General features: G+C 51.4%; 1 protein-coding gene across 1 annotated transcript; it reads left to right on the top strand.

Moving 5' to 3' along the window:
• Nucleotides 1–128: 128 nt before the first annotated feature.
• On the top strand, nucleotides 129–27481 carry CR1 (complement C3b/C4b receptor 1 (Knops blood group)). Its single transcript, XM_062013278.1, has 45 exons — nucleotides 129–682; nucleotides 1414–1599; nucleotides 2159–2255; nucleotides 2729–2814; nucleotides 3290–3481; nucleotides 3920–4102; nucleotides 4630–4815; nucleotides 4945–5038; nucleotides 5360–5445; nucleotides 5927–6133; nucleotides 6517–6540; nucleotides 9516–9623; nucleotides 10543–10725; nucleotides 11377–11559; nucleotides 11716–11895; nucleotides 12077–12259; nucleotides 12856–13038; nucleotides 13212–13391; nucleotides 13573–13755; nucleotides 14023–14247; nucleotides 14541–14732; nucleotides 14985–15084; nucleotides 15346–15431; nucleotides 16325–16519; nucleotides 16976–17155; nucleotides 17261–17452; nucleotides 17604–17703; nucleotides 17877–17962; nucleotides 18529–18723; nucleotides 18898–19080; nucleotides 20124–20306; nucleotides 20457–20639; nucleotides 20821–21003; nucleotides 21250–21432; nucleotides 21649–21840; nucleotides 22094–22190; nucleotides 22732–22817; nucleotides 23359–23538; nucleotides 24173–24355; nucleotides 24675–24857; nucleotides 25423–25602; nucleotides 25835–25864; nucleotides 26025–26100; nucleotides 26365–26449; nucleotides 27110–27481. Exons 1-45 carry the CDS (start codon nucleotides 523–525, stop codon nucleotides 27131–27133), a joined length of 6666 nt encoding a protein of 2221 aa, XP_061869262.1. The 5' UTR covers nucleotides 129–522; the 3' UTR covers nucleotides 27134–27481.
• Nucleotides 27482–27616: the final 135 nt, after the last annotated feature.

Below are 27616 nucleotides of genomic sequence, written 5' to 3'. Positions count from 1 at the left end.
CAGAATCATATTCTGCAGCCAAAAGCCAGGCTGCAGCTCCAGCAAGGAGTGTAGAGGATTAAGCTGGCTCCTCCCTCCTTGCTGTTCGCTGCCTTAGTGTTCCTTGTTTTGTTTTGACATAGGGACAAAATTAATAGTGACGATGCAGAAGCTGTAGCATTGGTCTGTCTCCTTTACTGGTGTTTGCTGCGAGCTGGTGGTTTTCTGGCAGGGGCCAGGCAGTGCTGTGGGCAGGACAGAAAAGGGCCCACACAGGAACTGCTCTTGTATTTGTTACTAGCTCTAGATGCAGCACATTCCCATGGGCTTGTGCTCAGGAGCGTGATCCTGACATTGCTTTGAGGAGAGGGAGAGGCAACAGCCACCTGAGTGCTTGAGCTGCACTGTGTCCTGTCTGCCATCCCCCCACTGCCCCCCTTTGAACGTCCCCCTGAGCACAGGGCTGGGGGCAGCGGGGGCTGTGCCAGGGGTCCCCCCAGTGTGCCCTAAACCTCACCCAGCTGAAGCAGAGGGAGAGGTGCAATGGACAGATGTAGGCACGGTGCAGCCCGGAGTGGCAGCGGCACAAGTGCCCGAGGCTGCCCCCGAGTTGAGGACCACGGGCAGAGCCACGGGCTGGACGGAGCAGGAACAACGCGCGTGTCCAGGGCGACACTCCCCCGCGCTGACGGCGTTGCTGACGGTGAGCGCTGCCGCTCCCCTGCTGCCGCACCTCTCGGGAAATACTTTTCCGTGTCGCCGTATTTCGCCGCTTCTCGGCTTTTCGGCGCCACCGTTTCATCGCCGCGGGGGCGGCCGCGGGAGCGCGATGTCGCGCCGGGGGTCGCGGCGGGTGCCGGCGGAGCTGGAGGCGCCGTTACCCTGAACTCGCCGGAATAAACCCCAAACCAGCCTCTGCCGGGCTGCGGCGGTGACGAGAGGCGGGGGCGGAGCAGCCCCGGGGCTGGCGCAGGAGCTGCCATGGGGCCGGGCTGGGTGATGGGGCTGCTGCTGCTGCTGCTGCTGGTGATGCTGGTGCTGCCCGGCGCCTGCGGTGAGCGGAGCTGCGGGGGGATGGGGCTGCAGAGGGAGGAGAGGAGCTGCGGGGGGATGGGGCTGCGGGAGGATGGGGCTGCGGGAGGAGGAGAGGGGCAGCGGGGGGATGGGGCTGCGGGGGGAGGAGAGGAGCTGCGGGGGGATGGGGCTGCGGGGGGAGGAGAGGAGCTGCGGGGGGATGGGGCTGCGGGGGGAGGAGAGGAGCTGCGGGGGGATGGGGCTGCGGGAGGATGGGGCTGCGGGAGGAGGAGAGGGGCAGCGGGGGGATGGGGCTGCGGGAAAGGGCGGCCTGGGCCGTGGGAGGATGCGGCTGCGTTGGGGAAGGGCTGAGGCAAACCTTCACTCACCAGCCCGGTTGCCATCCCCCCCTGCCTGCAGGTGACTGCCAGCAGCCGCCGAGGTTTGTCTTTGCAGAGGGCCCCTTGTCTCCAGAGCAATCCTACGCCGTGGGGACCGAGCTGAGGTACAGCTGCCGCCCGGGGTACACGATGGCCAGGGACAAGTCCCCCGTGGTCACCTGCCTGCCCACCTCCACCTGGTCAGCGGATCCCGACTTCTGCATCAGTAGGTTTCCCCCTCACGGGCTCCTGGGACCAGGGGTGGGGGCTGTGTCCCCTGGTGCACCCCAGGCCCTACTCACAGTTCAGCACAGCCCAGGAGGATGCTTCCTTCCAGAGTGGCTGTTTTTAGCACCTGCCTGGGGTTGCCCTCTCCATTTAGAAATGATAATCTCAGGGAGATGGTCTCTGTCCTCCTTGACTGCGTTACCACCTGGTGAAGTAGCGTAAATGCTGTAATAGATCCTCACAGAAACAGGGTATTTCCTTTCACCAAGACCAAGATCCTGTACCCAGTGGGTTCTCTACCACTTTTCTTTCTCAGTAGCCATATAAACCTTTGCACTTTATATTAGCATTATTTGTGCTTTTATTTACTCTTAATTAGTGCTTTAACTTTCAGTTCCTCACAAGTTAATGTGGCTCTGGTATCTTTTCTGGAAGTGCTGCTACTTGCTCACAGGGGAAGTGCCTGATACACAGTGCACTGGTCTGCAACACTGAACAGCACTGTCACCTGCATTCCACTGTAAAATAGAGCTAATGCTGATCACTTGCCCTTCCAGGAAAGTCGTGCAGTCCCCCAGACCTCAACAATGGCAGCTTTAACTACAGCACTGGACTCATGTTGGGGACGACGATAACGTACACGTGTGACACTGGGTGAGCTCAGGCTGCTGGTGGGGCGATGGAGCTGAGGTGGGAGGGAGGCTAAAGGGCTGTTAACAGCTGGGGGCTGTTTCCTTGGCAGGCACAGGCATGGCAGGGCTGATTCTGAGCGATGGCGTCAGGATCTCTCCTGCTCTTGCCACCAAACCAGACGATCTGGACACGAGGGATGATCTTTGCAGGTTGCCTTTTGGCTACCCTGGGCTGAACCCACACTGTTTGGGGATGCTGCTGTGCCCGTGGGCCTGTGGGTTTGTATCTACCCACTGCCACTATTAGGTGTCCTGTAACTGCATCAAAACCAGGTTTTTTCAGGCATTGAGAACATTGTATTTGATAGGAGCCCTGGTTGATTTTCCCTTAGGAATCCCAGAGAACACCATTAGAAATTGTACAACTCTCTGTCTTCCTAAGTTTGGGATTTTTTCTCACTTGTCTCAAAGAGGTTGAACCTTTTCTTGTCCCAGGTATCGATTGATTGGGGAGGCATCTGCACAATGTCGGCTTGAAGACAACAATGAAGTTTCTTGGAGCCACATTCCATACTGTGACAGTAAGCAGATCTGAAATGTTTTATGTGTCTCTCCTCCTCAAGGCTTTCATCACAGATCTGCTAGTTTGGGGAAGGACAGGTGGCTACTTGGCACATAATGCAAACCATATTGGCCATTAATGAGACTGGCTCCTTTATCCCCCCAAATAAGCACTCTCAGGGAAGCTGGGAGTGCAAATGAAACACGAAGGAGGATGTGTGGATGTTGGCAGCAGCTCTGTATCATCAGCTGCTGATAGTTTAGAAGGTTTGCTGCTCCAATAGGTATTCTGGCCTTGTCCTTGATAGCACAATGAAGGAAATGCCATAAGCCTGGGGTGAGGGTCCCAGCCTGCTTGGTGAGACCATGCTTTTTGCCTCCAAAAGGCCTTGTCTGTAGTGTTTGTTGTTTGTTGGGGTTTTTCAATAGCTAGACCTCAATTTCATGTTTGATGGAAATGTTCTTGCATTTTCTTGCTGTTGCTTTCCCATGCAGTTATTCGCTGTCTCCCACCTCCTGCAATCAAGAATGGGCAGCCCATCAATGGGAACAAACAGTTCACCTTTGGCATGGCTGTAACTTACAGCTGTAACAGAGGATTTTCTCTTATTGGAGATACTACAATTCACTGTACAATGAGCGATAAGCTCGAGGGAGTGTGGAGCAGCCCAGCCCCTGAATGCAAAGGTAAATGCTTTCTTTCTCTCGTTATTCCTTATTCTTCTGGTGTTGTTTCTCATCTCTCTCCCAATCTGTACTTTCCTGATGAGGCTGCCAAACATGAGAAGGTTGGTTTGTCTAAAAGGATTCCCAGAAAGCTTAATGCAGTGGTCTCCCAAGTTGTGGCCAGAGGCACGGCTTGGTTTAATGGATTCTTTGGCCCCCAGAAAGCCTCCCTCTCTCTGCCCATGTCCAGGGCTTCCTGCCAGTGAAAAATGACTCTCGTATGTGCAGTTCCTCAATAACCCCTCTGCTCGTGGAGTACTTGCACCCCACAAGGGACCTGTGTCTCTAAGTGAAAGGATGGCAGGTGTCTCTGTAAGCTTCTCACATAATGCCTCTGGTGTTACTGCAGGGCTTGTCCTCCTCTTAATAAACATTCTTATTGTCTGTCTTCACTTTCAGTGGTCAGCTGTGAAAATCCAGTAGTGAAAAATGGGAGAAGGTCATCTGGGTTTGGCACTCAGCACACATATAAAGACACAGTGCTGTTTGAGTGTAATCCTGGCTATGTGTTGAACGGTAGTAGTGTGGTTACTTGTGAAGCAGACAATACCTGGAAGCCACCTCTGCCAACGTGTGACCCAGGTGAGTACAAACAGGTTTGTTTCCTTGAGTACTTGCAATGAAGTAGGTCTAAGAGCTGTTGAGCAGATCAGCTTCCATATTCCATGCACTGGTAGCTGTGCCCTTGCTGAGCTGTGCTGATGGGTCCTCAGCCTGGCAGTTATATGTTTAGGCCTGAAGCTGTTTATCTGTGATATGATGCAAAAGTGCACTGAAGTGACAGAAAATTGCCTTCTAAAGCTGACAGACTCACTTCACCAGCTTCCAGACCTCGTGGGGATGTCTGGCTGAGTTGGGTTGGTCCTGCAGGTTGGGCTGGTGGTCAGTGAAGGAGCATCTCTGAGGCAGAGATTCTTCCCAATCTCCATCTTATCTCCAGTTAAGCAGACTGTGATAAATGCTGCTGTTTGCTAAATGGATTGGATGCAAACTGTACCCAAGACACTGCCAATCAAACAGGTTGAACTGTTGTATGCTCCACTGTTGTCATTGCAGCCCTTTTGGGTGCTCGTCTGTAACCAGCCTTGCTTTTGTCTCCCAACTGTTAGTGCACTGTGGTCCTGCTCCAAGCTTCCCTTTTGCTGAGCCGACAAGGGCTGTGGGTGACAGCTCACCTGCTGGGACCCAGCTCAAGTATCAATGTAAACCAGGCTACAGTGCAGCAAGGGGAAAGTCTTCTGTTGTCACTTGTGAGAGTGATAAAACTTGGTCTGCAGACCCAGACTTCTGCATCCGTGAGTATCTCTGTTCCTCTCCTGATGTGGCTGATGCTGGGAGTGATCTGAACACGCTCAAGATGTTACTGTGAAGTGTGGGTCAGGGCCATCTCTGGGTTTGAAGTGATGCCCATCCTTTTGCTCTAGGACAGCAATGTACTCCTCCCACAATAGAGAACGGGGACGTGATCGCAGACGATTTCCTGTTCGAGACAGATGTGACATTCACCTGCCATCGTGGGTGAGTGGATCACTGCTGAAAAGGGACCAACTCAGGGCTCAGACGACAGATTGCAGGCAGTAACATCTACCCCTGTCCCTGGTTTCCCAGTGCAAGTCTCCAGTGAAACCATATATTTTGTCTTCAGTGAGATGAGCATGTGGCAAGAATTCAGCTCATATTAGTGCCCTTATTTAGTGGCTTTCATGTGGCCAGATCCCATTTCACAGCAGGGGCAGCTTCTGGTTAGTAACTTGCTTCCATGCATTGGTGAGGAGGTTGGGGAAAGAACCCTTTCTGGGTTGTCTTCGGGGACATTCTAAACTTCCTCTCTTTCTTTAGGTATGAACTGAAGGGGTCACCTTCTGCCAAATGTGTGGTATCAGGAGATGGAGTTGGTTGGGATATTGCATCTCCACACTGCGAAAGTAAGACAGAGAAGATCTGTACAGAGCCATTGAGATAATAACTGGGATTGTGTGGGTGTAGCTGCTTCGTTGCTGGGCTTGGGCTGCTCTTGTGCTTCTGAATTCAATCAACTGTAAAATGCAGGATTTCAGTACTAACTGATGCTGAGAGGCCTCAGGTGCAACGTTCTCGTACAATTCAGAAGTTATGCTGACAGAGTGGAAGGAGTGAGGGAAGAGAAGAAATGATAGGAAAGAAAGCAGTCATGGGAGGAAAGTTTTCTTTATCTAGTTACCAGGGGAAGTTGAAGATAATTGGATGTTAGAACTCTCCACTCAATTTGGTATAATGGTGAAATTGGGTGTTGTGAAGTCTGTGTAGTGCTGTATGAAGCTAGAAATGGCTGAAATGGTTCTTCTGGCCTGATTAGGCACTTCAGCAGCTTATTTCATGGAGTGAGATCCTGGAGTTGTGGTTAATTGGCTGATGTCCTTCCTGCAGAACAGCCCTCTGATGTTTTCTGTGCACAGCCCCCCAGCATTGCCAATGGGATGCACAATGGCACAGGGGGCACAGGATTTGTCAGCGGCTCTGTCGTGGTTTATAAGTGCAAGGATGGCTTCACCCTTGCTACAGCAGCCTCTATTCACTGTGAAGGAAATGATCAATACCACGGAGTCTGGAGCAAGCCTACTCCTGAATGCAGAGGTGACTGTCTCCTGTGTCTGTCTTGCTGGCTTCTCTCTGTCTTCAAAGTACATGTTTCTTCCTTCCTCTGTTGAATCCCCAAATCAGACAATTCTGCTAAGGAATAAGCCTTCAATGCTTCCTGAAACAGCTTCAGTTAAAATAAGTGCCAAAAGAGTGTGATTGGGCTGTGGCACACACTCTCAGGCTAGTGGAAATGTATCCTGGTAAACACATCTGTGTTTTAACAGACAAATGTCTGTGGAGCTGGGCTGTCTGTGTGTTGCCTGAGTTGTCTTCCATGTTCATTGGCTCTGATTTGAGATACTGTATGTTGTGTAGTCTGATGAATTACAGAGCTGAGCTGGTGCTGAGTTTCACGTTTTGGGTCTCTTCCCTTCCAGGTGGAGCAGACATGACCAGTGTTGGTAAGTAACACACACCCATGGTCTCCTGTACCATCCCCTTGCCTGTCCTCATGTTATTTTCTCCTGTGTGTTCTGCTTGAAATAGGCTTAAAAGCCTCTCACAGCCTGATGACACATTTATATTGTTGCTTTAGGATCATGCTGTGAAAAGGAGGATGAAAGGTAAAGGGGACCAAGGAGGGAAACAATAGTTGAATATGTTTCTTATTTGTCTTTTAGGAATCTTTCCCCTTCTCCTGGCCATGCTGATTATGAATGTCTAGATTAGGGAACAGGCACAGTGGAGACACACCTGGACATGTGTTGGACTTGATCACACTGATCCAAGTGCTTTGCTTTTCCCTCCTGTGAAATTTGCCTTGAACAGCAGCCCGGAGCCCTCAGGTGACAGAGCCAAAAGAGCAGCTCTTTGCTGCTGTCCAAGCACAGATGTGCTTTGGGCACAGCAGCTCGTGGGATGGGATGGGATGGGATGGAATGGGATGGGATGGGATGGGATGGGATGGGATGGGATGGGAAGTTCTCTGCCACCCAGCCAAGAATGCTGTTCAGCAATCAAGTGCCTTTATCCCCATGTTACGTTGCAATGATGCTGAAGAGCTTCCTGCTGCAACAGAGTCGGCTCAGGAGAATCCTGTGCTTTGGCTACTGCCACATGTTCGGTGTCTCAGCCCCACTGAGGTCACGTTCTGCCTGGTCCTGACCAGAATTCAGGGGTTTCTCAAGTGTCCTGAGGTGGAAAATGCTGCTGCTGAGAGGATTAATGGTGAATGTCTTCACATGATGACACCTACTTACAAACAGTTTGATACAAACAGGATGCACAAGTTGGGTATTACCTGTGAGTACTGAAAGCACTGGAAGTGTTCATATAAAACCATGTCTGTAGCTGTTACTTCAGGGTGAGTCTGAGCCCTTGTGCAAATAGCAGTCCTTACAGGTCAGTGATTTTACCGGAAAGAAGAGCCTGTGAATGGCTGATTACAAAAAACTGCTATTCTGAGTCTTCCTGCATGTGCTGAAATTAAACTTCAGCTGAAGGTCTCTGCCCTGGCACTGTGTTTGTATCACACTGAGGCTTTTCTGTGACTGTCAGGAGGAAACACCCTTCCTGTCTCTGCAGTGACTCAACGCTTCTGTCCAAGGGCCACAGCTTTTGGGGGGCTGGAAGCCCTGAAAGGAGCTGAGCTGAGTGGGTGCTCAGGGGCAGGTGGTGTTGGGCCAGTGCAGGTGTCTTGGCAGATGCCACCAAAGATCAGAAAGTTGCTGTGTGTGAACCTTTTCACTTTGTGCTCAAATGCTACCTCTTGGGGCAACTCCAATACAGGGAATTGATCTCAGAACTTGCACTGAAAGACTTTTCCAGGTGGTGCTGTGCACCTCAACCACACTGGCTCCCACCCAGGGCACCTCGGGGCTGCTGTGATGCTGGGGAGGAAGAGCAGAGTGTTGGCCTCTTGCTCTGCTGTCGTGTTCAGGATGGTTTGTGGGGGTGGGTAGAGGTGGGTGAGGAAGTGTGCTGTTCTCAACTCCAGTTAGGCTTTGGCAGTGCTACGAGGACAGCTCAGATGAGGGATCTCACTCACCTTGTCTAAACCAAAGACACAGGCAAAGGTGCCTTTGATTTCTTGGGCTGATTGAAAGTCCACGTTGCGGTGTTGGTGTCCTTTCCTGCTTTCAACTCGGCCTCACTAGATGATCACTTATAAGCTGAAGAGATGTGTAGCACCTGGTAAAATGAAGACTGGAAAGTTTATTGAGAATCCTGTTTATAAGGGAAACAAAACTGTGATGGGATTTAACTCATTCATCTTGAATCCAGCTTGACACATTGGGACCTTTAGCTGGTGGTAAAGCAAGGTTTTGAGGTTGGGGGTTTTGTCTGATGCAGAGGTAGATCACCCACCTGGGAGCTTCTCACGATGCACAATTGGGAACAGGAACTATCCAAAATGTGTCTACTGCATACTTTTTGTTTCTGCATTTTGGCCAGTGCCTTCCCCTTAACAGGAACGTTCCTCTAATGACCAGGAAAGCCGCAAACAGCCCTTGCCATCGTTAGCCTTGATCCAAACAGAGCCACCAAGTTCTCCCTCCCCAGCACAGCACTGTCCTGTTCAGCTGTTTCTGGGGCACCACGAGATGCTGTTTTCGGAAGCCAGGCTTGCAGAACAAGCACTTGCAGGCTGCTGGTTATTTTCATGTATCTCTTACCGTAAACCACGTGTGTGACTGGATGAACAAACGCAAATGTAAAGCCTCAAGGCTTAGTGCTGTGATCTGTTTTGTTATTTTGATCCCAGCACAATTGTTCCCACTGAGTAGTCCAGGAGTGCTTTTTCCAAATGATTTAACACCTGATTTGGGGATCAGCTTGAAATAATCTCCCCCCAACCCAACGGAAGGAGCTGTGACATAGCTCTTGGGTACTGAAGAGGACTTACCTACTGTTTCTAACCAAGTTGTACATAGTTTTACCTTATAACCTGAGTGTAACCAGTCAAGTGTAATTCTGAACTATAAATATTGATGTGTAAACATTGGAAGCTCTCTATCAATAAAAGGGATAAAAGGACTTAAATAAAACGTCTTTCTGATTATTTTAGGCCTAGAGAGCATCCTCCACTAGGTCAGGGGAGGAGCTGGAGGTTGGCATGGCTGTGCCTCCTGGAGAGGGCTGGTTCCTGGGAAGGGCTGCTCCCCTCCTGGGGACCTGAGGCAGGGTCCAAGCCCCTTCCCCTAAACCAAGGATGCTCTCCCTGGAGGGCACAGATGGGCTAACGGCACAGTGGGTCCCAGGGGCCTGTCCTCCCCTGCCAAAAACAGCAGCAGGAGCAGCGTGCGGGCCCTGCAGCCTCCTCGGGGGTGGGGAGCCCACAGGTTCCTGTCCCGTGGCCCTGGGAAGCCCCACAGCTGCGGGTCCTTCTGCATGTGGGGGGCTGTGGGGGAAGCGGCGTGTCCTTATCTCCCCGCAGCCCCCCGGAGCCGCAGTCTGCGCCGGGACCGGAGGATGCTGCTCACCTTCGCCCTCTGCCTCCTGGGCAGCTCCGCCTTGCTCCTGGGCACCGCAGCTGGGGCTCAAGGTAAGGGGCATCATCGGCTCTGTGCCTCTGGGGCCTTCCTCCAATGGTCCTCATCTTCCTCCTCGCTGCTCCTCTCCTCGCTGTTCCTCTTGCTTTCCCTGCAGAGGCGCATAGGAGCGCTGCGCTGGTCCCGGGTGGACCTTGGCATTGCCAGACCCTGAGCATCACTGAGCCTCTGAGCTCCTCTGCTCATGAAAAAGACTGTCTGGGGTAGCACCAGGGCCACGCCATGCCCTTCAGTGGCCTGGGGAGAGGGAGCTATAAGCTTGCTATGGGAGGCTATGGAGAGTCTTTCACAACCTGCCCAGCTTCTGCCGAAGTAAAGTTGGTTTTGGATACAGCAGTGAGACAAGGAGCTTGTTCCAATAATCCTGTTTGAGCTCTGTCAAGTTGAAACTTGCTGTGATAAAGAGAAATGCATTGGGATGAGGCAGGAGAGAAAAATGGTAAACAAGGCTCTGTGGTTTGGCACGTTCAGCCTGAAAGCCCTGGCAGGCAGGACAGACCAAACCTGCAGAAACTCAGCTCCATCACTGAACAGCTGAGAAGGGCTGAGCTGTGCCCCAAAAGATAATTGCAGTGAGAGGCATTTCTTTTATCTTCTTTCTCCATTCCCACAGCTACTACAAATATTTGCCCAGTGAACACAAAGCTGCTTCCCTGTAGTTTTGGTTTTGAACATCTGCCTGCCTCTCTGCATGTCTGCCTCTGTCTCTGGGGGTTTGATGCCAAGGTACCACTGGAAGCACACCAGCAGCTCTGGTGTGCTGGGATCCATTGTAAGGAGCAGTCTCTGCCAGGTCCCATCACTCAGGGATCAACAGGCTGCACGGACGCCATCCACATGGCAACTAGCAGAGGCAGGAACAGCTTGAGAGCTGTGTACTTAAACAACGTTTTCTGTCTCTGCCTTTTCCAGCTGCCCACTGCCCGCGCCCACACATCCGATACGGGAAGAGCGTACTTGCCAGCCCCTATTCCTACGTGGCTGGGAGCGTGGTGAGCTTTGTGTGTCAGTCAGGATACACCCTGCAGGGCTCCCCCAGCAGCACCTGCCAAGCCAACTTCAGATGGCACCCACCTCTGCCAGTGTGCAAGAAGGGTAAGTGTCAGAGCACGGTGCGAAGGGAAAGCTCCCTCTTGTGTCCTCTCAAACCGGGTGGGAAAGCAAAGCCAGGATGCAGCTGTGCTCCTCGCTTCTCTCCTGAAGCCACGGTGCTGCCAGCTCGGCTCTCAGGCAGAAACAGCGAGCTGGGATGGGATTAGGGGAATGGCTGCAGGTTGGCCTGTTCTGGGCTCTGAGGGGCATGGGGGGAAGTTAACCCTGGGGCTGAGCGGCTGTGCAGCAGGGGCTGTAACCTCCCCTGCACACTCAGGAGCTGTGGGCAGCTGTGGGGATGGCAGGGCATCTGCTGACCCCGGGGATTTCTCTGACTCTGCTTCTGGTCAGAAGTGGGATGTTTTCATCTTCCTTCTGGAACGGGAATTAACCACAATTTCTCTCTGCTCTTGCTGCTTCCATGTCCATGTGCATCTTCTGCCTGGGAGTTCTGAACGACAGCAATTTCCTCCAGCTGCAGTGCAGTTGTTATCATAGTGCTGCTGTACCTTTTGTTAACTGCTGCTTTGGTCCAGCAAATAGAACGAAGACTGAGTAGAATTCAGGACATTCCTCTGACATTATCCCAGCAGTCCTAGCAGCACACGGGACGCACACAGCTGACCCACAGCATCATTTCTTTTCCCTTTCCAGAGGTGATGTGTCCTCAGGCACCAAACATTCCCAATGGGCTGCACAGTGGACAGTCCTTGGGCAAGTTTCCCCGGGGAGCAACCGTGTCCTACAGCTGCAGGGATGGCTACGAGCTGAGTGGGAACGTGTCCATCAACTGCACAGACACCGGGCTGTGGAGCAGACCCCTGCCCCGCTGCAGAGGTGGGTGGATGCTCCATGACTGGCAGGAAGGATGCTGCATGTCTGCTAGGAACAGTGCAGACAGGCCTATAGAAGTGATGAGAGAGAGAAGGGCTGTGTGTGCAGGATCTGTCCCATGCACTGAAGATTAAAGGATGCTGTCCATATTCCTTGCAGCAATCGGATGTAAAACACCCAAGGTGCACAATGGGAAGGTCTATGACCCACAGAGCACCTATGAGGCTGGAGAGACCCTTCACTTTGACTGTGACGCTGGGTACGCCACAGACGGCCCCTCCGAGGCTCGGTGCCAGCCTGGGGGCACCTGGGACCCGCTGGTGCTCCTCTGCCAGAGGGGTGAGTGCTGCTTCCCTGAGGGCAGCCCTGCCCACGGCTGCTGCTGCCAGGCAGGGACAGCGTGTGCAGGCAGAGCCGTTCCTGCCACGGGCTGCACCCCACCAGCTCAACATTGCACCCACTCCCTTCCCCTGCACACTGGCCTCTTGCTGACAGAAGACTTTGTGTCTCCCTCTTGCAGTGCGACCGTGCCCCATGCCCCCAGAGATCTCCAATGGGAATCACAATGGGCAGGGCAAGGCAGGTTTTACCATGGGCATGTCTGTAACATACACCTGTGACCCCGGGTACCGCCTGGTTGGAAACCGCGCTGTGTTTTGCAGAGTGTCTGGGAACTGGAGCCAGCCTGGCCCTCGCTGTGAAGGTGGGTCTGGGGTCTGTCTCCTCATCCCTCATAGTGTGGCTCTGAGCACAGGGGAGACCCCAACCATTGCCACCGAGACCTTTAGTGAGGAATCAAGGTCCCCTCTAATGAACTATTCAATGTTACACTGTGTGAACACTAAGCTTACATGTGAGCCTCGGGAGCTAGGTTGGTATTTCTATCCCCGTGCCTCACAGGCCGTACCTCTCATGCTGTGTCTGAGTGCTGGTGACCCCACAGTGCTCATCCAGGAGCTGGCACATCACCTAATGTGTGACCAAATGCAAAGGGGTCCCCAGAGGCAGCACAGCCATGGAGACCCAGCCGGTGCACTGCTGGGGACCAGGCATGGGGTGAGACACAGCCTTCAGGCAGAAGACAAGCTGGACAGTTATGGATCAACTTCGCCTTTGTCCAGGAATGTCTTTTGAGGCACTCAAATCTGTCTGTCAGGACAGACCCAGCAGTACCTGGGGTGGGAGACCCCTGCCTTCCACCTTCCCTCCAAGCCTGACATGCAGGAGGTTTCAGTTGGGCTGTCTCTCAGGCATTGCCTCTCCTACATGTTCTCATGGGCTTTTCCCCTCCCTCTCCAGAGGTGATGTGTCCTCAGCCACCAAACATTCCCAATGGGCTGCACAGTGGGCAGGCTTTGGACAAGTTTCCCCGGGGAGCAACCGTGTCCTACAGCTGCAGGGTTGGCTACGAGCTGAGCGGGAACCTCTCCACCTACTGCACAGAGGCTGGGCTGTGGAGCAGACCCCTGCCCCGCTGCCAAGGTGAGTGGATGCTCCATGGCCTGGGTTGGGGCTGGCAGGAGGGATTCTGGATATTCTGGTTGCAGGAACGGTGCACATGGGATTACAGCAGTGATGACAAGGGGAGGGGGCTGTGTGTGCAGGATCTGTCCCATGCACTGAAGATTAAAGGATGCTGTCCATATTCCTTGTAGCAATCGGATGTAAAACACCCAAGGTGCACAATGGGAAGGTCTATGACCCACAGAGCACCTATGAGGCTGGAGAGACCCTTCACTTTGACTGTGACGCTGGGTACGCCACAGACGGCCCCTCCGAGGCTCGGTGCCAGCCTGGGGGCACCTGGGACCCGCTGGTGCTCCTCTGCCAGAGGGGTGAGTGCTGCTTCCCTGAGGGCAGCCCTGCCCACGGCTGCTGCTGCCAGGCAGGGATAGCGTGTGCAGGCAGAGCCGTTCCTGCCACGGGCTGCACCCCACCAGCGCAGCATTGCACCCACTCCCTTCCCCTGCACACTGGCCTCTTGCTGACAGAAGACTTTGTGTCTCCCTCTTGCAGTGCGACCGTGCCCCATGCCCCCAGAGATCTCCAATGGGAATCACAATGGGCAGGGCAAGGCTTTTTTTACCATGGGCATGTCTGTAACATACACCTGCAACCCTGGCTACTACCTGGTAGGAGATGCTGTTGTGTTTTGTAGAGCATCCGGGGACTGGAGCCATTTCGGCCCTCAGTGTGAAGGTGGGTCTGGGGTCTGTCTCCACACTCCTCGTAGTGTGGCTCTGAGCACAGGGGAGACCAATGCAACCAGGTCCTCGGAGAAGGGTAATCCCCCATCAAGTGTTGCACGGTATAGATCCGTTTCAAGCCCTCTGTTGAGCAGGCGGGGCTGGGCAGCTTTGTGCAGATGTCATGTTGATTTTGTTGTGGCAATACTAACAGCTTGTGGGTGTTTTTGTTCTGTTCCTACTCTTTTTGCACATCCCTTTGGCCCAACGTCATTTCCAGGCACCATCTGCATCAATCCAACTGTAGAGAATGGAAGGCAAGTCAGTGGTCAAAGACTGATCTCTGCACCTGGGCAAATGGTGACATTTCAGTGTCACGATGGTTACAGCCTGCAAGGCAGTGCCACTGTCCTCTGCCAGGAGGATGGCAGCTGGTACCCTCCTGTTCCTGTCTGCAAACAACTGTTCCATCCCCAGGAGCTCTCAAACAGCTCTGGACCTTCAGGTAAATCCTGACATAGCTGCCTTGGGGCACACAGCTATTTCATGTCTGGTGTTAAGAAAAATGTGGTCAAACCCTGTGAGTGGAAGATTTAAGTGTATCCTGGGACAAAGAACTGGATCCTCTGGAATCCTGTGGGAAAAGATGTTGCAGTTGTTTAATGATGCTGTATTAATCAAAATTAACAGTTTTGCAGCCACCAAACCAATCACTTTTCCTCTAACAGTGGCCTTTCTGTGCTCGCAGCCAGCGTGCCTGCCCTGCCTAATTCTCATGTCTGTTTTCTCTCTCAATAGGTGGTTGTGGTGCTCCCCCAAGGTTGCACTTTGCTGAGCTAAATGAGGAGCATAAAAATGAGATTGATTTTTCTGTTGGGAAGACTGTGCAATACACTTGCCGACCTGGATATGCCAGACACCCAGAACTATCACCTGTTATTACTTGCCTTGGGAGTGGAGTGTGGTCAGAAGCACTAGAGTTCTGTAAAAGTGAATAGCTCCTTGATTTGGTGTCCGTTGTTCCAGAAGGAATAGGTGCTAGGTTCTGTCCATGCTGCCAAAACCTTACTCTGCTGTTCAAATAGTATGTGACTAGTAAAGCCATGTAATTTTATCCTATTTGAAACCTGTTTTGGGGGTAACTGGGAAGGTTGACAGGTTACTGGGGCAATAGTTGCATCTGATGTACTGTGGTATAGACTGACAGAAGCCTAAAATGAAGGGTTTTTTCCTCCCTCCCAGGGAAACAATGTGGTCATCCTGGTGAACCTGTGAATGGGAAAATTACTTCCCTAACAGATCTGCTGTTTGGGTCAACAGTGCTCTACAGCTGTGAAGAAGGGTAAGTCCTGGTTTTGGCCACTCCTTGAAACAGCAGAGCTGTGTTAGGTGAGTCTCCCTTTTTATCTCCTACTTCTTCTCTCCCAATAAATGGATTCTATACAGAAGGCATTGCACAGAGTTCTGTACCTATGAACACACAAGGTGTTCACTATCACGTTTGTATGCAGTGGAATTGGCCAGGCAGAGCCAGGAAGGGAACTTCTCTGGGGCCACAGCTTTGCTGCCAGCAGGGCTGATGGCACCATCGTTTTAACACCAGGCACAGGCTAATTGGACAAGCCAGCAGAAGATGTGAGATTTCTGGTGGCATTGTCGCATGGAGTGGGAACGTTCCCGTTTGTCAGCGTGAGTAGTTTACACTTTGCATGGGTTTGGTAAATAGTTTCCAGCAGAGACTGCCAAATCTTTCCAACTAAAGCTTTCACAGAGAATTCCTCTGCTCTGCAGGCATGAAAAATGTCAGAAGGTTTTAATGTCAGAAGAAAATGTTTGGGAAAAGGTGGAAAATCTCAAAACTTAATGGGCTGTAGAAAGCAATGTCTCAGCTGGAGCTTTTCCAGCAGTGCTTCGGTATCCTGTCTCTGGCTGCTATCACAAGCCCCTTGCAAGAGAGGAATATTGTCTTCATCTTAAGTTACTGTTAGACACAGAGGGACCCAGGCTCAGCCCTAAGGAGAGGCAGAGCACTGTGGGAGGGCCAGAAGGGGAATCCCGAAGTCCCAAACTGTAGGTGCTCTGTCTCACTCTGAGCACGGATCACTGCTGTGTACCCAAAGAGCTGCTGTGCTGCACCTCAGCCACTGCACCTGAGTGTTTCCCTGATGATTACATGGTGCTGCTAGAGAGGTGACAGGTTCATATGAAGAAAGAAACATTTAAGGGTACAATCTGGGATTTTAAAGCGTTTTACAGATTCCCCAGGTATGTATTGACCTAAGGTGACACAAAGCTTAGTGCGAGCCTCTGCGCTGTGTGCAGCTGAACACCAGGGATTTTACACAGCAGGTGAACATTTGCTTTTTAATTTAACAGTATAACAGATAAAGCTTGCAGGTGTTTCCTTCACAGAGACTTGTCTTGCTGGTTTGCTTTCTGTCACAGAAACTGCTGGCCAGGGAGATGGAATCCAGTTCCCTAGTTACTCCATCTCTAGGACAAGTGTTTATGCCCCACAGACTGAGGAGTTTCAAATATTTTGGCGCTGCTGAATTCAGAAGCCTCGTCCTGTGCCTCTGCAGGGATCCCTTGTGAGCCCCCTCCAGACATTCCCAATGGGAAGCACACGGGTGTGCTGCTGGATGAATTCCACTACGGCACGTCCGTGACGTACAGCTGCAACGTGGGGTACCCGCTGCACGGAGAGCCCTCCATCCACTGCACCAGCCACGACGGGCTGAGCGGCGTCTGGAGCGGCGCCCCGCCGCGCTGCGGAGGTACGGCACTGCAGGGGAGGGATCCCCGCACGGCACTGCAGGGGAGGGATCCCCGGTACGGCACTGCAGGGGAGGGATCCCCGGTATGGCACTGCAGGGGAGGGATGCAGGGGAGGGATCCCCCAGTATGGCACTGCAGGGGAGGGATCCCACTCCTTCCCCCAGCACCTGCCAGGGCAGGATTTGCATAGCTGAGGGCAGGCAGAGGGGAGGAGGCTGGAGGGCCACCCAACCTGCTGTACCCCCAGCAGTACCAGTAGCACCCCCAGCCTCACCTTCCGGCTTGGTCTCTCCCTCAGTGTTTGCCATCACTGGATGCAGACAGTACATCAGCTATGGGAAGAATATTCTCAGGGTTGTGTGTTAAAAGGGATGGCAACTTCAAGCAGTTTTGCAGCTGCACAGCTCTGCAGACTGTGTCTGTGCCTGTTTTGAAGACCTGCTCTTCTTTTCCAGAGGCCAGATGTCCTGTCCCGCAGGTCCAGAACGGGAGGATAGTGTCTCCAAGGACTACCTACACACACAATGACACCGTTGCCTTTCAGTGTGAGCCAGGCTACGTTCTGCGTGGCCACAGAGTGGTACAATGCCAACCAAATAACACCTGGGAGCCGCCCGTGCCAGTCTGCGAGCAGGGCAAGTGTTCAAATACCTCTCTGAACATTAACCTTCCCCCTGCTCTCCCAAGTCTGCTTTTTCTTGACTCCTTCAACAACTGGGCTGGCTTATCTTTCTTGGCAGCTGGCTGCAGTGCACCTCCCAGCCTGGCGTTTGCTGAGCCGAGGGAGCCGTACAGCAACCAGAGCACCGTTCCCGTGGGGAGCAGGGTGCAGTACGTGTGCCGGCCCGGCTTCACCCAGCACCCGGGGAGGCCACCAGCCCTCACGTGCCTCAGGAACCAGACGTGGTCTGAGGCACTGGAGTTCTGTAGAAGTAAGTCCCGCAAGTGCTGAAGACCCAAAGTGTCAGGCCAGGCTGGATTTCCCCATTTTTGGCATGTTGTGGGTTTCTTTATGCAGTCTGCTTTCTGTGTGAGCATCCCGGGCTGGGATGTGGGTGAGCAGCTCCTGGTGTTCCCTTCCAGGGAAACAATGCGCTAACCCAGAGGACCCGGAGAACGGCAGAGCTGTTGTCCTGACAGACCTTCTCTTCGGGTCCAAACTTAATTACACTTGTGACAAAGGGTGAGTCTCGTGACTACCTGAATTCAGCTGCCAAGGGAGAGTGGAGCAGGTTTTCAGCTTTACGTGAAGGAGCCTCGTTCCCAAGTCAGAAGTCTTGGCTGCCACTTACAAGGGTTGTAAGGAAATCTCCAGTCTCTTATTGTGAATTAACAAATCCTTCTGCGTGCCTCCAGGTACAAGTTGGTTGGAGGCGTTCAGAGAACATGCGAGGTCTCTGGCACACGTGTCTCGTGGAGTGGAGAAGCTCCTGTCTGCCAGCGTAAGTAGCTCACACCAAAAGGTCTTTGGAGATGACTTGCAAGAGAAAATGACACAACTTTCAAGACAAAGATTATTGCAAAAGATTTCTCAGGTCACCATATGTGTAAAACTTCCATTTTTCTTTTACTTTTGCTCTGATTCGGATGCTTGTGGAAATGTTTCTGAAGGTCTTTTATTTATCCTGATTCAAGCTGGGAAAACCATTAACATTTTAAACTCCCTATTTCTGGGGTATTTCTCACTGCCATGTGTAGGGATGGTGTGGTCAGTCTCTCCCTACGTGTGTCAGCGATGGTTATGAAAAGGAAGGTAAGAATTGTCCCATCACCTCCAGACATGGGCAGCAAAGAGGGAACTCGCAGGAGGGTGCAGATTTTCCTTCCCACGTGTGATTTTTTTCCATACAAAGTCTGTCTCTGGGTAATTTGGATCATTGTACCAGAGAACATCACTGCTGAGATGGATTCATCCCCATCAGTTCTCCTCCTGAGAAGTGTGTGTGTGTCCTGCAGCCCCCGGCACTGCTGCAGCACCAATGCTAAAGGCCCTTGTACGTGCCCACAGGTATCATCTGTGACCCGCCTCCCGACATCCCCCACGGCACACACAGTGGACACGCCATGGACACCTTCTCCTACGAGGATGTGGTGACCTACAGCTGTGAGCCCGGCTACTCGCTGGCTGGAGAGCCCTCCATCACCTGCACGGCAGCAGACGGGACGCGGGGCGCGTGGAACGGAGCGCCGCCGCGCTGCACAGGTAGGGCCCTCCCACCCAGAGACGGCTGTGAGTGGCAGAAGGAATGACTGTGGGGGCTGCACTCACTGATAGGAATCACAGAATCCTTAGGACTCAGTTGTGTTCCTGCTTTGGTTTGTGAAGGTGAGATTTTTCACTGCTTTTCCTTGCCCTGCCTTTCCCTGTCCTCGGCAGAGGTGACGTGTCCTCCCCCGCCAAGCATCGCCAACGGGCAGCACAGCGCACAGCCCTCGGACACCCACGGCCCAGGCTCGGCTGTGCAGTACAGCTGCATGGACGGCTACTCCCTGGTCGGCAACGCCTCCGTGTCCTGCACCGCCGTGGGCACCTGGAGCCGGCCCCGGCCGCGCTGTGAGGGTGAGTTTGTGTCAGATGCTTCTCTATCTTTCTCTGGGCTCTTTCTTCCGTCTTGGCTCTTGGTCTAGTCACTGCAGACCAAGTCTTCAGGGACAGGCAGAGACCGAAGGTCCCACAGGCAGCAGGAGCTCTATCTGGTGCTGTGAATTTCCCTTTCTGTCCCCCAGTAAGGACAGACTTAGAGCAGCTGAATAATGGTATTTTGTGCAGGAATAAGAGTCAATAATGTTGACATGAGAGTGATGCCAGGGCTCAGCAGCAGGTACTGCCCTTGGTCAGTGCCCCTCCACACCCAAGATGCGCTTCACATCCTCAGCAGTGCCTCATGCTCTTCACTTCCAGCGACCGGCTGCCAGAGACCAGAGATTGAGAACGGAAGAATGACAGGGCTGGAGAGCCAGTACCGACCCACGGACGTCGTCATCTTCGAATGCGATTTTGGTTACACCTTGAAGGGCTCTCAAGAGTCTCAGTGCCAGTTTGGGGGCAAGTGGGACCCTCCTGTCCCAGTCTGTGAAAAGAGTAAGTGTAAATGAGGTGGTGGGTGGTAACTGGTTCCTTCTGAACCCGTGTGAGCACACCTGGCAGCATGTAACTGCCTCCCCCTGGAGGTAAAGGAGCTGCTCTCCAGAACTGGAAAGGAAAAACACACAGGTATCTGTCATCCCACCTTCATAATCCCCATTCAGACCCTTGTTATGGAGGGCTTTCATCTCTTTAAGTGAATCCACAAAGAGACAGCAAGACAGGCTGGTGTCTGACCTTGTTCATGACCAGAGAAAGGCCACAGCAAGCTGTTAGGGCCACAGATGGAAACTAACCATTCCTAATGTCTAAATAGAGAAATTATAATTCTTGATGTCAAAAGCTTGAAAAATGTGAAAGCTGGAAGAAAAGTGAAGGTAGGTTGGAAACAATTAAAATGCTGACAGCCCTAGATTCTGGGGAAAAGATAATGGGAAAGAAGTTAAAAAGCTGTCTCACCCTACAGTGCATGTTTGTGGTACCAGCCCTTCGCTTATGAGTTTTTCCCCTCCTTGTAGTGCCACAGTGTCCTCCTCCTCCAAAGATCAAGAATGGCCACCACGAGAGCAAGGATGTGGAAGCTTTCATCCCTGGTGTGTCAGTGAAATACAGCTGTGACCCCGGCTACATCCTCACTGGGAAAACAACAGTTTCCTGTCTGACATCTGGAACCTGGAGCATCCCTTACCCCCGATGTGAAGGTGAGCTGTGAATGCTGTTGTCCTTGGCGAAAAGGGAGACCACCGTGGGCACACGGCCTTGCTGGAATTTTGACCTTGGAAAAACAAGGTGGGAACCGCCAGCTCTGGCAGACGCTTCCCCAGCCCATGCTCTGCTACTTTCACTTTCAGTGATCACTTGCATGAGCCCCAACATCCAGAACGGAGCGGTGGCTGAAGGGCAGAGCGCTGTGTACCATCCCGGGGCCAACGTCACCTTCCAGTGCCGGCCGGGCTACGTGCTGCAGGGCAGCGGTGGAGCCAGGTGCCAGCCCGACGGCCGCTGGGTGCCCGCGGTGCCCAGCTGCGAGCCAGGTGAGTGCAGGCACCTGGGGCTTGCCAGAGGATGCTTAGGGCCACCGTGTGCTGGAGGGGCTCTGAGGTGGTGCTCCTGCCTCACTTGCGTCACTTCAGGCGCGACAGTCTCTCGCTGTGCTCCGCGTGCCCCTGCACCAGGCAAAGTCACTGAGACGCCGCTCTGTGCTCTGCCCCGCAGCGCTGCCGTGCCCTCCGCCTCCCGCCATCGCCCACGCCACGCACAGCGCGGAGCCCGGCGCAAACTTCACCAGCGGCATGTCCGTGAGCTACAGCTGCCAGCCCGGCTTCTCGCTGCTCGGAGACCCCTTGGTGCGGTGCACGGCCTCGGGCAGCTGGAGCCACCCGTTGCCACGCTGTGCAGGTGTGACCCGTGGCTTCCCGTGCCTCGGCGCTGCCCGAGTGTCTGGTCCCATGCTCGGCTCATCCCGGGGCGGGCAGAGCTGCCAGCCCGCAGGAATGGTGTGGGGAACTGCACGTCCAGAGACACCCACGGGCTAACCGTGCTCCCAGCTCACGTGGGAGCTGCGTTCACACCGGTGGCTCCGTGCACGCGTCCTCCCTGCACGCTACCTTCTCTTTTTCACTTTGTTGTGTCCTCTCTCTTTAGTGCTGCAATGTCCTTCACCTCCAAACATTGACAAAGGAAATCACAGCAGCCAGCACTTGGAAGTTTTCACTGCTGGGATGGTTGTAAATTACAGCTGTGACCCTGGCTACAGCCTCCTGGGAGAGGCATCAATTTACTGCATGGACTCGGGAAACTGGAGCCTCCCTCCTCCTCGGTGTGCAGGTACACTGTGCTTCCAAGATGGGAGTTATGGAGAGTCTGGGAACTTCTGCCACAGCAAGCCTGCAGCACTCATCCTTTTCTCTTACTCTTTCCAAAGCTTTGAATCCTTCAGCCCTTCCTTTTTGTTTTCGGGTTTACTTGTAAACTTTTATCTATGCATCCCCAACTTTGTGTAGCTGATGTCCCACTTTCTCCCTGTGCTTTCTTCCCTGACAGGTGGCTGCGGGACACCTCCCAACTTAACCTTTGCTGAGCTCACCAAGGAATACAGAAACCTGTCAGAGTTTCCTGTTGGGGCCACTGTGCGATACCGCTGCCAGCCAGGATACACGAGACACCCCAGAGTACCCCCAAATCTGACATGCCTCACAAACCAGACGTGGTCTGAAGTGATAGAGTTCTGCAAAAGTGAATAGCTCAATCTGTTTGGTGTTGGTTGTGGAAAATGGTCTCAGTTACATTTGTGGGTTTCTTAGAGCAATTGTTTTAAGAAATGGTTTATACATGGCTTCACTAGTCACATAGGTTGGGCAGCTACTGGTCCTTTTGAAAATCACATCTTTATTGGCCTCTGAATGTGGACAGATCCTTAAGATGCCTTCTCATAGTGCACTACAAAGCTGCAAGAGAGGAGTTTAAACTCAGCCTTGTTCTTTCCCAGGGAAGCAATGTAAATACCCAGAAACACCAAAGAATGGCAGAGTTGTTCTGACAGATCTCCTTTTTGGGTCAACCCTGAGCTACATGTGTGAAGAAGGGTGAGTCCCACACTGCCTTTGCTGACTGCGTTTCTGAGCTCAGTGTTGGTCAATTTACAGCAAAGGCTCAGAGCCCATTTCTCTGCGTGGCTGTTCTCCCACTGCAAGCCAGAATCTGTATTTTGGTTTCTGTTATGCCATAATGCCTGCTCAGGAAATAGAGAAGTGTCTCTCATTTTCCCTGCCTGCTCACTAGGTTACTTTGCAAACTTGAGTTTCAGTCTGCCTTCTCAGATGGCCACCCAGCAGGAGAAGCAAGGAGGTTCCAGTGGCTTGGAAATCACTAGGCTCCGAGTCCTGCTTTAGTACCTGACCGACTCAACCCAGAGTAATTTGGGATCATTGCTGTTCCTCTTGGATGTGGGAAAAAGCAATTTGGTGTCCTTCATTCCCATTTGTCAAACCAACACAACCACCTAGGTGACCAGCCAGAATCCAGAGCCTGCCGAAGGGAACCTCTGGGGGTAGCGTCCGAGTGGGAGTGCAAAACCCAAGGCGAGTGAGCTGGTGCTGACGGGTGTTTCTCTCTGTGTAACTCCAGGCATCGGCTGGTTGGACAGTCCCACAGGCGATGTGAGATTTTTGGACCAGATGTTGCATGGAGTGGTTTTGTTCCCATTTGTCAAAGTAGGTCACCACTTGATCTATCCCAAAATAAACAGAGCCTTGAGCAATTAGGCTTTTAAAGCATAATATTCCTCTAGCATTATTTTGCTTCCTTGCTTGGTTTCTGCTAAAAAACTTCCAGATTTGGAGGATCTTTCAGACACTGTGCTGTTATCCAAACCATAAGGCTGTTTTGCAGGGATTGATCATTGCAACTAGTCTTTCCTTCAGGTGGAATTGCTTTGGAAGACATGATCTTGGTGTAGCAGAACAGCTGGAGGAATGCCTAACAGCACTTATGGATTTCTATAGTGTTTGGTACATTTATTGGAATGCATTTGCAGTATTCTGTTTATAGGCACAAGTATATGTTTATATATCCAGTGATGTGGTAGCCCTGGGGTACCTAAAGGAACTAAAAAGCCCTCAGTTCTTGAAATTATTCTTGTGTGAGTCTCCAGGGACTACATGTGAAATCCCTCTGAGCAGTGGCACCTTAAGGATGGACTTTGTATGTGCATCTGCATGGCTCCCTCTTTGAGATAATGAATTTACTTTCCAGAGGTGGTGTGCCCAGTACCAGAGATCAAAAATGGGAGAGTACCTCGTCCCAAGAATCGCTACACATACAAAGACACTGTCAGCTTCAAGTGCCAGAAAGGCTTCACCCTGCGGGGCCATCGCACAGCCCAGTGCCAAGCTGACAGAAGGTGGGATCCGCCTGTACCGCTCTGTGAGAAGGGTAAGTGTCAGCACTCTGACTTGGTAGCACTGCAGATTCCTCCCCAACTGCTCCTACCCACTCCCTGCAGCCAAACTGGACTTCACTTTCCCGTTTCCTCCAACTACCCTAAGGAGAAACCAGAAATGATTCCTTTTATTTACGCCTCTCCTCACACAGCAAATGAGCCAGGTTTGGGGTATTGCTGTAAGTATAAGCATGATCTGCACTTTTCTCTCCCTGCTTGGTGCGATCCATAACCCTCATCATCTTCATTTCCTGAAAGTGAGAAATTTGGTGGCTTCAGGGCAGGATGCTATCAGAGAGGAGTGGGACTTTTGCTGGAAATGTAGAGGCAGAGTGATGGAAAACAAAGGTAAATTTGTGCTTTGTATTTACTCAACCAAATGTGTATTTTAAACTCTTAATGCTGCATCTAGATGGAGTGGCAGAACACTATCATCGTCCTGGTACCACGGCAAAGCCAGGTAGGTCTATTGTGAGCAGAGGCAAAGTTTACTGAACGCTAATTCCTCCTCCCAACCTGTCCTGCTTTTGCCAGGGAAGAAGGGTAATTGCACTTCTTACTCTCGTTACCACTTTTTTTTTTTACAACATAATGTCACCTTCTCACCTTCTCCCTCTCGTCTGTCAGTAGTGAAGTGCCTGACTCCTCCAAGCATTGCTAATGGGGAACCCAGGAGTCACTTGTCAGGCACTTTTGATGTTGGAACACTTGTGCACTACCGCTGCAAACGTGGCTTCTCCCTCACTGGGAACAAGTCTGTCCATTGCACCACACAAGGAGTGTGGAGCCGTCCCCTTCCTCGGTGCAAAGGTGTGTTTGTGCTCTCCCACTGAATCTTCTCTCAGCTTTCTAAATGCTTTCAATGTGTACTGATGCTTATCCTAACTCTTCCCAGTCTCATGGCAGCTGTATCTAGTGCCCCATTTTCTCAGTAGGAATGTCTTAAAAATGACACGTGATGCCTTATGCTTTACAGATGATTTGGAGTGCAGTGAGTGCAGAGGGTTGGGCAGGGCTGGCTCTGTGCTTTGGATTCAGTGCTGTGAGGCTACAGTGCCTTAGCTACTCTCTGTCAATCCATCAGGATCCTCATCTCAACACTGCTGTTTGTCTCTCCCTCGCTTTCTAGTTGTGAAGTGTCTCCCTCCTCCCAACATCAACAATGGGAAGCTCAAAGGCAATATCTCTGACACTTTTTCCTATGGATCATCTGTATCCTATGGATGCAATCCTGGCTATTCACTTGTTGGGAATGCTTTCATCAACTGCACAGGGTCAGGAACCTGGAGCCAGCCGCCTCCTTTGTGCAAAGGTGTGTTTGAGTTTATTTGCTCATGTTGTCTGGATTTTGTGGTGGCAGAACCAGAACTGGGCTGAGGAGACGTGCAGCCATTCTGACACACATTTTGCCTCTATCTTCAGAGAGACACACGGGCCAAAACCTAAGCAGTAGAATCTTCTGCAGCTAACACTGAATTCCATTCCTTATTTTGCTTGGGAACTACATTTATTTCATAGCTAGGTAATGTTCTAAAGCTCCCACAGAATTCTGCCCTGCTATACCTTTCTTCTCCAAAAGTTTTGCTAGCCCAGCATCAGAATAAATCTCTGTCAGGCTTCTCCAAAGGTACCCCTACTGCACACAGTTCTCCACCTGCCATATCAGTTGGGAGTACATGTACAAATAATCACACGTGGGAGTTAGACACTTGCTCTAACAAAGCCAGGAATTTCCCTGTAGAACAATAATTATTTCCTGGTCACATTCAGAAAGAATTCAAGAACGTTGTCTTAAATAATCCACAGTTGCATTTCTCATATTTTATGTACTTTCTCATTAAAAGCCCTTTTTTTTTTCTTATTACTTCTAATTCCAGAGATCAGATGTGTATTCCCAGAAGTTCAAGGTGTTAAGAAAGCCATAAAAGGAAACACCTATCGCTCTGGGACTAACATCACTCTCGAATGTGACGATGGTTACACACTGGAAGGCATCAGACAGATTCAGTGCCAAGAAGACTTCAGCTGGGATCCTCCTGTACCAGCCTGTAAACTGAGTGAGTGAAATAGGAGCGAGGCAAAGACCAAACAGAAACCTGCAAATGCATTTTAAACATGCAAATGTCTTTCTGCATTAGAAAAAAAGTATGAAATGAGGTGTTGTTAATGAGATCCTGTATTGCAGGCCTTAGCAGCAGAACCCTTATTGCTACAGCCATTCCCTACAGCTCAGAAACACCATGTTTTGTTAGAATCCCTTGCTGAAGTTTCTTTTTCTCTTCCCTTCAGTGTCCCACAAGCCTGGCTCAGTAGGCCTGGGTAAGCAGCTTTCAAACATTTTTGTGGCTAGCTCTCTAGCTTCACACAGTGGCCTCAGTAGCACCATTTCCCTCCGCTTGCTTTGAAGATTATCCCTTGTTATATCTTTTGTGCTGTTGGGTGTTAAAACACACAGGGAGAATGACACCCTCTCTTTCAGGAGTTGCAGCTGCAGGAGTCCTGATTCTCCTGGTGACAGGCATTGCCTGGAAAATTATTTCTAAGCAGAAGGAAGGGTAAGGTGGTCTTCTGGAGGTTCATTTATGTTCTTTGTTGCCAAGTCCCAAATTTTATACATTTTTACTATTGGAACATTTACCAGAGTGTGCCTGGGAGTTGTAACTCTGTCTTCACCTCATGCTTATGAACTGTACAAGGCACAGCAGCCTGGAATCAATGGTGTGGGTGTGTTATTTCAGGACTTTCTTCCTAAGACAAAGCCAACCTGAGTGTTCTTTTGCAAACCAACACAGTTTGTTGTTTTCTTCTTTTTCACTTAGGTATTATCTTACACATGAAAACGACAGTTACCAAACCCCTCTGAACCAGACCACAGAACAGAAATGTTCATGCCTTTCATACGAGGTATGGATTTACATTCCTCAACGTAAAATATCACTTATGACTGCAAACTGCAGTTGTTCTGATATGGTAGAAATGGTTGTATCTCCTGTCTCTGCTGGTAAGATGCTGGCTTTTGCTGAATAAAAGAGACTGGTTTAAACATACGTAACAAAACTTTTTACTTTCCTTTCCGACACCACCCTCAGTGTGTGCATTTCCTTTTCCACAATCTGAATAGACAATGTGCATGAGTCAGACTTTCAGGCTATGCCTTGCTTCTGATGTAAACTTGCTTTTGTTTGGTAAGGATTATGGGGGGTCTTCCTCTCTAAAAAACTACCTTAACAACACAAGCATAAGCACAACGAACTGGGCCTTTGCAGTTTTATGCTTGCCTTTACTGTGACTGCAGTGCTATTTTTAGTTACAGGTGAATCTGCTTTCTGTCTATGGCAAATAACGATCTCTGCCTCAGTGGCAGTGTGGTCATACACAGCTTTGACATGGCAGCTGTAAACAACAGCCTTTTCTTCTTGTTTTTTAGAAAGCAATTCCCTCTTTGAAACAATGCATTTCCCAGAAGTTCTCTCCCCCTTCTCAGAGTTATGATGTAATCTCTAGATATCAGCATGAAAACAGGAAACATCTAGTTTTTAACACCAGGATGTCATTTTTTCCTAGGCCGGGCATCCGTGCTGCCGCTGACCCGTCTTTGTTCAGCGCAGAGCATGGCTGCGGGGAAGCGTTGCTCTCGTTCGGACTGAAACTCTGTGGCAAAAAGGGCACTTTGCTGTGCAACCAACATTTACACTCCTTCTGCTTCCCTCAGTTGCTGTGAGAATCTAACAAAGTTAAAACCTGCATATAGTACAGATGGACTGTTTCACAGGGACCCCCGTGTACTGCTGCCAGCTCAAGAGGAACGTTTCCTTTCTGTGCTGGCCAGCCCTGTTATGTGAGATCCATGACAGCATTCCCGAGTGGAAGTCCCCATGTGTGAAACCAAAGACTAACAGTAACTGTAACCTGCAGCACCTGCACACACTGCTGTTTTCTTCCAGTAACACGATGAATGCTTCACCTAATAAAACCCGAATGTGGGACTACACTCGCTTTAGCTCGTCTCTCCTTTTGTGTCCAGCTCGAGTTATGTCTTTTGGGTTTTTTTACTCGGTAACACGGTTTTTC

The sequence above is a fragment of the Colius striatus genome, chromosome 22 (assembly GCF_028858725.1).
Source record: "Colius striatus isolate bColStr4 chromosome 22, bColStr4.1.hap1, whole genome shotgun sequence".
Lineage (NCBI taxonomy): Eukaryota > Metazoa > Chordata > Aves > Coliiformes > Coliidae > Colius > Colius striatus.
The sequence above is the reverse complement of the archived record's forward strand: the minus strand, read 5'-3'. Positions and strand labels throughout refer to the sequence as shown.